The sequence below is a fragment of the Heterodontus francisci genome, chromosome 7 (genome assembly GCF_036365525.1).
Source record: "Heterodontus francisci isolate sHetFra1 chromosome 7, sHetFra1.hap1, whole genome shotgun sequence".
In the NCBI taxonomy this organism is placed as follows: Eukaryota; Metazoa; Chordata; class Chondrichthyes; order Heterodontiformes; family Heterodontidae; genus Heterodontus; species Heterodontus francisci.
Genome location: NC_090377.1, coordinates 34,365,022 through 34,379,380, shown reverse-complemented (window position 1 = coordinate 34,379,380; position 14,359 = coordinate 34,365,022). Strand labels below are relative to the sequence as shown.

Below are 14,359 nucleotides of genomic sequence, written 5' to 3'. Positions count from 1 at the left end.
ACTGACAATGGGTGGTCGAATACAGTGATACAGATTGTCAGCATTGGTCAAAGGCACAGCTGGAAGAGGGGCTACACATGCAGGTTTCACACCTGGAGCAACAAATGCACTCATAGGTGTGCAACATTTGTGGCTTTAAGGATTCAAGATCTGATTCAGTGTTTGGCTTTGCATGAGACTAAACCGGAGAGCAGACTCTCTATTATCACAGTACTACATCTCAATGCAAATCTGTACTGTATCATAATGTGTTCAAATGCTAAATCTGTTACAACTGAAACTGCTAAATATTTACCAGTCTGTCACAGATTCATGACTGTTATATACTCTAGAGAGACTGAAAGACCCCAAAATCACTTGGAACCATCACCACCATTTAAGAGACCACTATCTCCTTTCCCTTGGTGATTTCAAACCTAGGTCTCCAGAGATGAAGAGTACTGACTGAGGTCGAGAGTGTTGAGTTTTCCGGGATGTTGATAGGAAATTATTCTCGCGCCATAGAGTTCTAGAGTCATAGGGCTATACAGCACAGAAACAGGCCCTTCAGCCCATTGTGTCTGTGCCAGCCATCAAGCACCTATCTATTCTAATCCCATTTTCCAGCACCTGGCCCGTAGCCTTGTATGCTATGTCCTTTAAGAAAAGTGGCAATGAAAGGGTCGGGGGACAAAATTGACGACTAGAATACAACTCATCCTGTGTAAAGCTCTTGAAAGTACTTTCTACTTATTAATTATTTTGTTGGTTCTGGTTAAAGTTTAATTAGCCAATTTCACTTGCATTGACAAGCATGTTTTCCATAATTTGCTTTTACAGTAGTCATATATATAATATATATAATAATTTGAATGTAAAATGACAATTTAAAAACAGGAGAACTATCGGGGAAAAAAAGATTAAAATGTATAAATGATACATAACAGACCGAAGTGGTTTCTGGGGAAATAAACAGTGACTTTGGGGATACTAACTCAGGCATAGTTTAGTACCATAAATTACTACTCGAGTCACATGTTACATTTATAAAATATGCACATTACCAACTTAATGTGTTTAAAACAGATTCATGTTTCTATTTCGAAGTGTCTAGATTTTGCAAAAGTATTTTATTTTGCCACATAGCTGGATGATTAATATCCAGCATTTTCCTTTGTTGTGGCCTATGGTTATGGCTAGGACCTAATGCTCAATCGAAGTATGTGCAGCTGAATAATCAGGTGAGAAGTAGGCAAAAAACACAGCATGATACAAACCAACAAGGAGTTAGCCTGGGTCAATTCCTCACACATGTAATACGGTGAGCAAAGTTATAGATCATGGAATAAACAGAAGAGTAGCAACATGAATACAGAATTGGCTGAGTGACAGAAAACAAAGAGTAGTGGTTAATGGATGTTTTTCAGACTGGAGGAAGGTTTGTAGTGGAGTTCCCCAAGGGTCAGTGTTGCTTTCCCCGATATATATTAATGACCTAGACCTTGGTGTACAGGGCACAAGTTTGAAGTTTGCAGATGATATGAAACTTGGAAGCATTGTGAACTGCGAGGAAGACAGTGTCGAACTGCAAAAGACATAGACAAGATGGTGGAATGGGCGGACAGATGGCAGATGAAGTTCAATGCGGAGAAATATGAAGTGGTACATTTTGGTGGAAGAACATGGAGTGACAATATAAAATAAAGGGTACAATTCTAAACAGGGTGCAGGAGAAGAGTGACCTGGGGATATATGTGCATTAGTCATTGAAGGTGGCTGGACAGGTTGAGAGAGTGGTTAATAAAGCAGACAATATTCTAGGCTTTATTAATAGGGCATACAGCAAGGAGGTTATGCTGAACTTGTATAAGATAATAGTTTGGCCTCAGATGGAGTATTGTGTCCAGTTCTAGGCGCCGCACTTTAGGAAGGATGTGAAGGCGTTACAGAGGGTGCAGAAAAGATTCATGTGAATGGTTCCAGGGATTAGGAACTTCAGTTATGAAGATAGATTGGAGAAGTTGGGATTGTTTTCCTTGGAGAAGGCTGAGAGGAGATTCGATAGAGGTATTCAAAATCATGAGGGGTCTGGACAGAGTAGATAGGGAGAAACTGTTCCCGCTTGTGAAAGGATCGAGAATGAGAGAGCACAGATTTAAAGTAATTGGGAAACGAAGCAAAAGCGACATGAGGGAAAACTTTTTCACACAGCGAATGGTTAAGGTCGGGAATGCACTGCCCGAGAGTGTGGTGGAGGCAAGTTCAATTGAAGCATTCAAAAGAGAATTAGACTGTTACATGAAAAGGAAGGATGTGCAGGGTTCCAGGGAGAAGGTAGCAGGGTGGCACTAGGTGAATTGCTCATTCAGAGAGCTGGTGCAGACATGATGGGCCAAATGGCCGCCTTCGGCACTGTAACAAATTCTGTGATTCTGCGGTTGTAATGGGCTACAGTGCAATATTTGCGACTATTTCAATGTTTTAATGGTGCTGCGTCTGAGTGCATGTGTGGAAACAGCAACTGGCAACCATGCCAATAATAGTATGCATGCATGTATGGAGAGGGGAATGAAGGGAGCATTTGGCACAACCCTCATCTGCTATATAAAAATAAATAACTTTATCACACCTTAAACCCTACTGCCACAGTTGATAAAGTTGAAATCTAACAAATTTGTTTAACACTATCGAAAAACAGTGTGAAGAATCATGTAATTGGAATTCCTTTACCTGGGCAGATGCCATAGTCTTAGTATATGTCATTAGATATGGAGATTTTCTTATACTGAATGGGTTAACATTGATTGTGTGTCAAAAAGAGAACAACACGACCTTTATTTCTAAGAGTGCTAAATCTGTGAATCTTAATATGAAGGTATATCCCCTTCAGTTGCTGTAATTTATTTGCAAATAGTTATTGGGATTCTGATCCTATATTTAATTAGCTGATAATTTTTCTTCACTGAATTATTTTACTGCAGGCAATGGCAGTCAGTCATATTGTCCAGCAGTAATGGCTCTGATAGGTGGAATGTTATTTTTTTAACTGCAATGCAGATAACATAGACTTATGAGACCCGGCTTGAGTTGGAATAGTGAAATGCTAATTATTGATAGTACCTTTCTTGAAACCTTTGAAATCAGGGGAATATGGTCTTATAATTATTTTTTCCCTTTTAAAAGAAAATGTTAATTATTAATGACACAAAAGGAGGGTAAATAAAAGTTGCATGATTAAAACATTGCTGCATTAAGGATGTTTTAATTAAGTGAAAATGCTAATGTTGTTATACTAAGCAGATCAGATTAAAATGATCCTCACTGAGAGTTATTGTAACCCATATTTTATGTTACATTACCAATGACATGTAAAAAAAAAAGATCCACAGAAGAGATACACTACAAGCCATAAATGTTACAAAAAAGCATGATACATATAAAATGACAGACTAAAAAATCTTTTTCAGATTTTTTCATGCAATATTTCTTTTTTTCTATATTTACTAAAGGAAATAGCGTGACAGTCGCTTTAATTTTAAAGAAATAGGGAAGCTGGCAAATTGATTTCTAAGGAAATCATTTCTGTCTCAAATGTTTGGGGAGATCTGCATTTCAGTTGACAGTAATTAGCATTAACTAATAAAGAACACTCACATTGCCACTCCAAAGAATTCATGTTTTGCTGTTGAGATGACAATGTCTGCCATGCACAGAACTTTGAGGTAGTCGTCTTTACTGCTTTGGTAGCCCCAGTGCATAACAGAGGAACCCAATTCCCTTCTGGCCTCAGCAAAGATGTCTTTAATGAGAAAAAAATATTCAACAATTCAATATGGTGCAAAATTAACTCGTATGTCAGCTTTGCCTCGTCTGAAGTTCAGGTTAATTAGCTTCTGCTTATTTTATAGAACTTCTCCGAGTTGTTTGCTTGTATAATCAAGGCAAGGAAGCAGAACCAAATGCTGAGGTGCAAAAGCTGACAGAAGCAAGGCCCGCCTCAACATCCTCCCCTCTATGAAAAGCCAACTGTCTGCTTCATAAAACTCGCTTAGCAGACAGTGAAACAAAATGGACTGTAAAGTTCGTTAAATGAAAATATTAAAAAAGAATTAAGCTAATGGAGATAAAATTAAAAGAAATGAGGCAACAAAAACATCACACCAAAAATGGCATCACTGTGACAGCTAAGTTTCCTAATGACGGACTGCATTCGGAAAAATTAAATGGCATTCCATGCTTAAATTTCTTTGGAAAGTAATGATCCATGAATGATGCTCACTCCAGGCATTTAGAAGTGGAAAAAAATGCTCAACAACAACAAATAGGGTTCTGAGACCGACAGAGGCTTTTACAACACCGAACGTGCTAGTTTTTTTTGGCAGGTGGGGGGAAGTGGAGGTAAGGAAGGAAAGTTTTTTATTCCTGACAGAAGCAATACCTGGTACATCCATAAAGGTCTCGCCAAGGACAGACACTTGAAAGGTTAGTCCATTTTCCTTCAGCTTCAGTAATGTCTTGAAGAAGACCTCAGGGTCCTTGTCATGCTCCCTTGAAACAAAACAGAGGTCAGGCTCATGAGTGGGCTTTACAAGTTAAATCAGACGGTACTTGCTTAGTAAGTCATGACAAATAATAATTTGAGCCATGGTGTTAAAACTACCCCAAGCATCCGGGCTCAAGTCCCTTAACTTTGGAGCACGACACAGGAAACCATGATTTCCATAACCTTTTAAAAGAGGGACAGTCACCAGATGACTCAGTTACCAAGAATTATATTTAATGCTTTAAATGCATTTGTGCTAAGATTATATATATGTGTGTATGGGTAAATATATATATATATAATATATATACACACAAATATATTTTATATATATATATGCACTTGTTTAAACATTAGGTGCTCACAACAACATTGGGATGACTGGCTGAAAGGAGTCATGAACTTGACACTGTGAGGGAGAGAACCTAGTGCACACAGTTGAAATGACAGGTTTGTTGAAGCACCCTGTACTAATGACTGCATTTTTGCTGCTGTTAATTTAACTCCCTCACACTGCCAAGTTCAGTAACTCCTCCAGCTTGGTTCCCCTGAAGAAATCATCAAGACTATCTGTATAAGAAAAGAATTCTCCCCTCTGTCCACCCACCCCATAATTGAATTATAGAAAAAAAAAATGGGATATTAAAATTAATCATAAATCTGTTTCACATCTTTCTTCAAATATTAAGAGTAGTAAAGAAATCATGGGGATGAAATTGCTCAATGACAAATGGGCCGTTAGTGATTCAGCAACCCACTTCACACCATACCCGATGTTCATCTCCAGTGTTCAACAACTTAACTCCACCTCAAAACACCTCTTTAAGGAATTCATCTGAGTATTGTGTGGCACGTTTCTCTACAGTACATTAAGAGTTAAATTAAACATAGTCATAAAGTCAACGTGGAAGGTAATGAATACCCAGATTCTTAATCAGTTTTGGAATATGAGGTACAAATTCAGAAATGTTATCTCAAATTGTGAATATAAAATAACCTTTCAATAGTCCAGGCCTTCTTAACAAGGCTGTCTAGGCTTTTAGTGCCCAAAATGACTCATGTTGGTTGAAACCAGTTAAGAATATTTTAACATCAGCATGTCCTGGTTCCAGTGACTACCACTCATTTTGAATAAACATTGGTTCAAAAAGTTTACTACTTTCAATTTCTCCAGAATAGCAGAAATAAAGAACAGGGAAATCCTTCCAACTCAGGTTTGTGACATACATGAAATACAATAGGCCAAATAATAATTTAGCAACATTACATTGATCGTCGTTCTTGCCAATTTTTAAAGAAAGACTCCAATAAAACAGTGTCCATTTTTAATTACAAATACTGGATTTCAATAGAATTTTTACCCTTGGTGAAATTTTTATTCAAGTGCTAATTAGTGCAAGATGGATTCACAGTTTTATTGCACAGCTCCCTATCACAACATTAATCAATCCTGCAATCAGAACATATTAACTGTTTTTATTTTAGCACTTGTCCAAGACATAATAATTTCAGATTAACCCTCTGAGTGCCTGCCAGCTACATCCATCCTTGATTATAAAAATCTTTCCAAACATCCTAAATCATAACATATTGGAACAGTGAATTTTGATTGCCAAAAAGCTATCTCCAACAATAGAGCTTTCCAAACGCAAGTTAAATTCTGCTTTTGCTTTTATGGGTATGGTGGTATATATATATATATATATATATATATATAGTTTGGAAGGTTAAAATCCAGACTCAATGTCTAATCTGTTTTAAAAATACAAAACTAATTCTTTTCTGTGGAGCAGGAACATCACCATTTACAAGGGTTGTGGATTTAGATTACAATAGCTTTTTGCTGAAGGTCAAATGTCTATGTTACGTTTTAATAATAATCTAAAGCAGCACCTCCAACTACACCATTTCTGAGGGGTTCATATTAGGCTCCTAAGGTGTGGTATTAACAGAGCTTATTTATTTTAATTTGAGAGGCTCTTATTTGTCCATTCCCTTGTGGTAAAGCTGATTTCCATGATGATTCCCTTCTTAATTTTAATACCCTTTTTACTCATCATATAGACATTAGAAATTTGCAGGAAATAATGGAACTCCTGCACAGGAAGAAAAGACAACTGAAGGGATGATGGTAAACTAGCTTTTGCAATTAATTGGTGTACGGTAGTGCACATGTATGATAACAGAATTTTTCACCAAGGAAAGCGAGGTTAATTAATGTATGAGCTGCATTCACCAAGATGCTGAATTTAGTATTTTCCCCCCATGCTGTCTTAAGTGCCTTGATTTCCCAGTAATGACCTAGTTCTCCTAATGAGTAACATTAACCCCTGGCTGTATCTGTCCAGGACTTAATTGTCAACTGAAGCTGAAATAGAAGAGTTTGCCGATCAGCAGGTATGTGGTACATTAACACATGTCATCTCAGGTCCTAATAAATAAATCTGTTGCCATGGAAATGGTAGCATCAGCAGCATTGCCTTTCCTCACTTTTTGAATAAATGAATAAACATCTCTCAAGCCATGAGTGGAAAAGAAGTGGGGGGGGGGGCAGATAAAGGATGTGGGAGAAATTAAGGAAATATGGAAGTTAATACAAAAAACATCAATGCAATTATCTCAGATCAATTTTTGAATATTCCAAATATATTTGCTTTTTGATTTATCTTCCTTTCCTTTTTAATTATATTTACCCCACTCTTCGATAGCAACTTTGATTAAATCTACCAATTCTTTCCCCCTCCCTTTTTTGGTCCCTTGTATCCCTTAATTAACAAACCTGACATTAAAGTAACCAGCCAGCAAGTGCACAGAACCGGGTGGCATTTGAAGTGTTTTATCATGAAATTATCCCAACAGAGTCCATCCCGCAAGATAACATCATCATCAATACTCCATGCAAGACCCAACAGCTCAAGCACAATATTGCCTGCCATTTATCTGTTGTCAGCATAGGTTACAAACTGTAATCCTTGACTGCCTTGGAATTAGAATGTCTTTGATGTCCCCACAAGAGTTTTTGCCTGAAGGCTTTACCAATGCTCTGCAGCTCAATGTTTATTCCTCGTAATCTTCCTCTCATCTCCAGGCTACTGGTGACAGATGGTTATGTGCACACGATAGTATTAGAGTTTGATATTTCTTTGCTCTCTATACAACAAATATCTATCAGATGTGGGCCAAGAAAACTGACATAGCTCACTTAGGTAATGGCAACAAACAGCTTGGGTTGATGTTTTTGTCATTTTTTTCCTGCTCCCTACTTGTTTCCTTTCTAAAATTCTCAAAGGTGAAGTATATTAACTTTTCTGACTTTTATCAAAAAAAGAGAGAAAATGGCACCTTTTTATTAACAGTTGATGCACATTTTTTCCATATGTGAATATCTTTCCACATAAAATATCTATACCTCTGATCAGATCATTAGATAAGACCACAAAATAAATAACTCATACCAAATTAAGTTCACTTGTCTGTATTTATACTGCATATCCTGAAGCACTACCAAAATTTACTGCACCCCTGTGATTTCAAAGGATGCCCTAAACATAAGCTATGCTCCCAGTAACCTCTCCATCTCCACTACTATTTATGAATGTATTAATTTTATTTCTGAACTGCTGCTTGCTGGTGCTCTCTATTTGTAGTGATTACAAATTCTGTGGCATAAATACAAAGTGTGGGCTAATATATTTATCACGGATCAAGACTGTAGGTACTGTTGATACATTTCACAGTTTAGCACCGTTAAAAATGGAAAATATAAAAACACTGACTTTTAAAAAATAAATTACATTACCACATGGTTTGTAAACTAGGACAATTCTTCCCCTGCTAAGGCTTTATTCTATATCACCAGAAATGTCACATTTTGTTTCTTAAAGCCCTGGAGTCAAAGATGAAAATCCCTTTAGATACCAGCTGCTGCAGATCAGCTATGAAAGCTTCTGGAGTTTTAATGTAGTGGAAGTCAAATCTGTGTAAAGACGATTTACTTTGCCAGTGTGTGTACTTATTGTTTCACCTGTAAACAGTTGCTCAACAAACATCTGACCGACTGATTCCCTCCCTGCCCCCCACCCCCGACAAACGTCTCTTCCAAACAGCTCATAATCTAGGATGAAGTGGACTCTAATCAGGCCACATGCAGATTAAACAGGCTAAGGGATAACTAGAACAAAACATTCACGCTCACCACTGGAAGATTATCAGTCCAGGTTTCGCCCCCAACCCCCCCCACACCCCCACTCTTTTTAAGCCCAATTTATTTCCCTCCAACAGCACTGCAAGCTGAACTTTGAGCATATACTTGTGGTGATTATCTGAGCAGTAGATTCTGCTCTGTTTAGAAGAGCTCACAAGATCCGGCTTTGTCAGTGATAACATCTGGAACATGCCTTTGAAAGACAGAGATGAACTAAATTTATAGGTTACCTCAGATGTACACTACTTACCACCTGTGGGGCCAGACAATATGCAAAGGCATAGGCTGGGAGGCAACACTGTAATTTTCCTCCAAGTTCCCACCCCACATGCTGCAGGGGTTAAAGGCCATATGTTCCTTATCTTCTCCATGATAAGCACTTGTACCTTCAGTTTTCTTGATGCAGTTCAGTTCTTCTAGTGTTTCTGATAGGTTTGATAGTCCTTCTTGATTTCTGGCATCCTGTTTTTCAGCAGGACCAGGTTCCAGACATGAAAAACGGTTTCTCATCAATTCATCATCTGCTTTACAGTTTTGCAAAGCAATCAGACTCTCTAAGGCTTTACCATCTTCAACTTCTTGAATATCAGTCATCTGCAGATTGTGGCCAAGTTTATGTGCTGGCAGAAATCTGAAACAAGAGGTCAGATTGTGACACAACTGTTACATGAAGGGGGGAAATCATAAAAAATGATAATGCAAGAAGCAGAGTTCTGAACTTAAGTGCAATATAGAAATTATTTTTGTATGTAAAAGAAAGAAATGCTCAATAAAAATCACAAAGTACTGATAAATAATTACTTCCATTTCAAATAATTTTCCAAATTTCTTTTAATGCAGTATGTAGACCTATTAGATGCACAATGTAACTGATCTCAGTTGACCATAATCTGCAGAAAAATAAGAATCAAACCTGCATTTGTAAATGTTATTTTGATGCTGCATCAAAAGCTATTTGCTAAAACTATTACTATCATTTCTATACTGCACTTAAATATTCCTTCCTGATGAATCCATAATAAAAAATGACAAGTTTAACATTTGCTGAGCATTTTTTCCTCAAACTGATATCCCGAGCAAACATAATTGTTCAGCATCACACACCAGAATTATACCATCGTCAAGTTACTCCAAGTAAGACTGTCCAAGTATTACCTTCTCAGAAGAGTGAGAAAATCTGAACTTGTGCTAGTTTGGGGCAGGATGCTGAATTGCTTTAGCACTGTCAAACAGTTAACAGTTGTTGTCAAGGAGCATTGTTAATAAGAGCAGCTCTGTCATGTTAATCTTTTCATTTCAGCATCTTTGTCTATGGAGATGTAGGAGGTGCGTATTTAAAATGCTCTGTTAAAGATTACAGTCAGGCTTGTATCCAGATGAAATTCTGTAGGATAAGGGGAAACTGCTTAAAATAATTTAATGAACTGGCATTTCTACTGAACTGATTATGTGCAAAAGTCTGCTTATGTTCTTTTGACTGTATTGAAGGGGTGTATTGGAATTTAATACACAAACTCTATTACTTGAGACGTAAAACAGGTTAGTTTGTCATACTGTTCTTTTTACCGACATTAAAACTAACACACTTTCTGAGGAAATGTTTGGTTAAACTCTTAAATACATACTCACTTTTAGGATTAGACCCAATACTTTTAAATTCTGGAAAAGGTTCTTATGGAAAAGTCTGCACTGTGTCACAGTTGCTACCAGTCCCATAAAAAAATGTGGGATTTCTTTATCTGCAATGCGTACTTTAAGGGGCCATTCACAATCTTCCAGATTTTCTAAGTGCATTAGATGAGTACAAGTGTATGTGTGTGTGTCTGTGTGTGTGTACATGTGTGAGAGGGGGGAGGGAGATTGAAAGATTGCACATTTTCCATTTGGAGCAAACATTGATTAAAACTTAAAATGGATGTTTCAAAATATGGTGTGCTTGTTAATAGTGCACTTTTGGAAATTGTTACAAATCATTCTCTAAGTACATAGGTGAACTTTAGAAGCTACTATAAGTTTTTTTATAGTAATTCTCAAATATTATTTGAACATTTCTGTTCCTTTAACTATAATAAAGAACATAATTAATATATGCAGTTGAAGTTGAAACGTCCTTGAATAAAATATGGGCCCAGCTGAGGTTAATTCAGGTCCCTCACACTTACCTTGTTTATAGTACTAGATAAACCAATGGGATGAGAAGGTGGATATAGATGTTAGCTCCCATTTGTCATGATAAACATTGTAAATGTAAACCAATCTAAATAAATAAAACACTTTTTTTGGTGGCTTTTGTTTAATTGAAATCTCTAAATGTGACATTCCTATCAGTACTGATGTTGCCAAACTTTACAGGCATATTTATAGATTACCTTTAACTCCCAATACTGTTCCAAGTACTTACTTATTTATTGCTTTTGACATAGTTTCTTTAAAAAAAAACGAATGAGGCAAACTGCATTTGCTAACACACATTGTCCATGGGCATGTATACTATTTAGTTATTTGAATTAGACAAAGACGGCGTAAATGTGAAATACCATTAAGCAGTTTGATTGGCGGTTGGGTCTAAACTGCCAGACGTAATGGCAGTGGTGCTTTCGTCACAGACTGCAAACCCCTTTTTCCTCAATATAAACAGGCCAGTTCCACAACAGAAGACAGAACTACTGCTTGAATGAGTAGCTTCCAGGAATAAATAGACTCAGGAACTCTTCCATGCCAATACCAATCCAATTCATATCATAAGCATAAACTATCAAAAAAGAATATTTTTTAAAAATACAGAAACAATCAAAAAGACGTTAAGCAAATGGTAATGCTTGGTAACAGTTTAATTCCTGGGTAATAGATGATAACTGCTTTCCCTTTTCCTCGCTCCTTCAGGAGGTTAACTTTCAAAATGAAGAGAAACCACTCCTCGTCTCCGTCAAGCTAGATTTTTTGATTAACTATTTTTTTTTGCAAATGTTACAATCTGCAAAATTGTAAAATTTGCAAAAAAAATTAGTTAATACTTGTGATGTATAATTCACAGAGAGCAAAATATATATTTTCTATGTACTTGCAAATGTAATCTGCTAGTCACATGGAAATTCTCAATACACATTGCAGTAATCCTTTGGTATTCAGAAGTGGATTCATGTTGAATTGTCATACTGATGCAGCAGTACTGTCTTAAATAATTTTCAAGAACACTGTCTGAGTGACTGATGTAATGGAATTCATTAGCACCACATATTTGGGCTACCCAACAGCAAGAGTGCAATTTTTATACATGGAGGAATGTTACGAGTATTGTCAAAATTTCCACATTGCAAACCATCAATTGTTGCACACAAATAGGGGCTGATTCAAGCGGTCCAAATGGTGACAGGGATGCAATTCTGCTGTGATTTTATAACAGTTCAAATATTGTAAGTTGGATTGCTGCGTACATGATGAAATTTATGGTTTGTAAGCCAAAATTTCCAAATGCTCTTTGCCCTTGAATAAATTCCAAATAATTCCCTGAGTTTTAAAAAGTGCATTACGATTAGAAATAGGTCAATGTATTGAAAGTACGAAATAAAAAAAGTTTGATATATGATTAGTTTATCAAAGAGCCAATGATTTTAATTTACAAATATTTGACCTCAACATCAGAGCCTTGCTCAATTCCCTCCAGGGCTATTTAAAAACTTCTTTGGCAGAAAATAATACATTACGCTAAGTATCACGCTCTTTTGGAAAGGTATCTCTTCAGTCAGTTATATGCTATATCAATGGCTAATGTTTCTCTTATTGCATTGCCATGGACCTTGGTTTGTCTGAAGTGCAATAGTCACAATATTACAATCCTGTAATATTGTTGTTTCATTTTATTTAAAAAAGGGGCCCCTCAGATCTAAACCATGGCTATAAGCTACTATTTGCCTAATAACCAGCACGAGATGCTTTACAGCTTTAGTGAGATGAAAAACAAAGTCTAACGCAGTATAATGCCAGTGTGTTCATCCATACTGTGCCTCCAGTCCTTTGTTGTACATTTCTCCGTTCACTTTCTGCATCTGAGCCTTTACGGCTAGTGACAAATCTTCTTTACCCAACTGTCAATACATTTATCTATATCAACATTTCTTGATGTGCTTCTAACGTTTGATTGACTAAAATTTATTAAATTCATAAAATATTTTTTGCCAAGAGGAAAACAACTTCAAATTATCATAGCAGTGGTTAAAATGAGGAAAGTGTTTTTCTTTGTTTATATTTATCGTAAAACATGTCAATATGCAGAAAGTACTTTATGAAGAACAAATTCAGGAAAGCAATTGTGTTCAATGGACTGAAGTAACTTTGTAGGTAATACTCATATTTATTGCAAAGAATTAAATAAAAAAACTTTTAGAAAAAGAATTGAATTCCATATTTAAGAACACAACAGTTACCACAGCTGCATCTCAGCATTTATATCAATTTAAAAGAATTCAAAGAATGCCAATGGCAAAGCTTCACTCACTGCTTCTCCTTCCTGGAGAACTGTCCTCCGCAGAATGAGATTGCCTGGAACTTTGTTGCTTGTGTGCAGATGCCCTAAGATTCAGTTAACTAGCACTTGCTGAAGCAGTATTATTGGAGCATGTATCAGACCAAGGAAAATCTCTAACTTGCCCATTTAGTACTTGATAAGAGTTATTCCAAGTCTTTCTATGCTCCCAGCAATCATCAGGGTCAAATCTGGGAGACATCTGTTTTTATTACAGTTGCCTCCAGCTGTACCCAGTTATGCCAGCTACACATAAAATAGAAAGTCCCTCAGAGGAGACCTATGGCTCAAGTGAAAGCTCGTGGGATCCAAAATGAAGTTGGAAATTGGATTATCAATTGGTTAGATAATGGAGCAGCTGTGACCCATAACGTCCCTGAGGGATTGGTTTTGAATATTTGTTAACAACCTTAACAAAGGTATTATATTTAGAATGTCTAAGTTTGCGGATGATGCCAAGTTACGTGGTAAAGTAGGAAGAGGAGGGATGTCAATCCAAGAGACCTAGAGAAATTTGGCAAAGGAAGCCTGCACCATTTTTAAAGGGCTTCAAGCCGTTACTGGTAGTTTAACTTTTTAAAGTCAGATTGTGGGCAAATTGAAATTCAAAATTTTTTCAACAGATTCAGGCCTCTCTCCCACCTCCCCAATGGTCATTTAATGTTATTTACACACTGGAAAACCTCTTATTGCTAATCAACGACTTTGCCTCCCGAACTTTGTAACTTTGCTCTTCAACCCCTTCCCACCATCCTCTCAGCCAATGGAAACATTTTTCCCTGTTTCCCCCCCCCCCCCCACCGCCCTGAAAATGTCACTCCTCCTCCACCACCCCACCCCACCCCCACCCCCCCACGCCAGTGTCTCGTCTCGGATCTCCAAACAGAGATCTAAAGGCACGGGACTTCCGGCCAACGGCCAGAATATAGACAAGGCACGGCTGCTGGGAAAAGGCAAGTTTATTTGCATCTGTTTTAATTAATTTTAATATTAAAATTAAGGCCCCGCTGCTAGGGCCACACCGAGGCCCTAGCGGCTGGTAAAATGTGGCAGGACCTTCTCATTGTCAGGGGTCGTGGCGGGCCTCTCCTGGAAGAATTTTCCGGGCCCC

The 14,359-nt window shown here is 37.2% G+C and overlaps 1 protein-coding gene across 15 annotated transcripts in view; it reads right to left on the bottom strand.

The window, feature by feature from the left end:
* Window positions 1–14,359, bottom strand: part of gtdc1 (glycosyltransferase-like domain containing 1) — an 872,535-nt gene that overhangs the window by 293,587 nt on the left and 564,589 nt on the right. For all 15 annotated transcript variants that reach the window (XM_068034984.1, XM_068034988.1, XM_068034995.1 and 12 more), the window contains 3 exons: window positions 8,977–9,357; window positions 4,418–4,527; window positions 3,634–3,778 (listed from right to left, as the gene is read on the bottom strand). In XM_068034984.1, coding sequence (XP_067891085.1) covers window positions 3,634–3,778; window positions 4,418–4,527; window positions 8,977–9,357 — 636 coding nt within the window. The remainder of the gene's footprint in view (window positions 1–3,633; window positions 3,779–4,417; window positions 4,528–8,976; window positions 9,358–14,359) is intronic.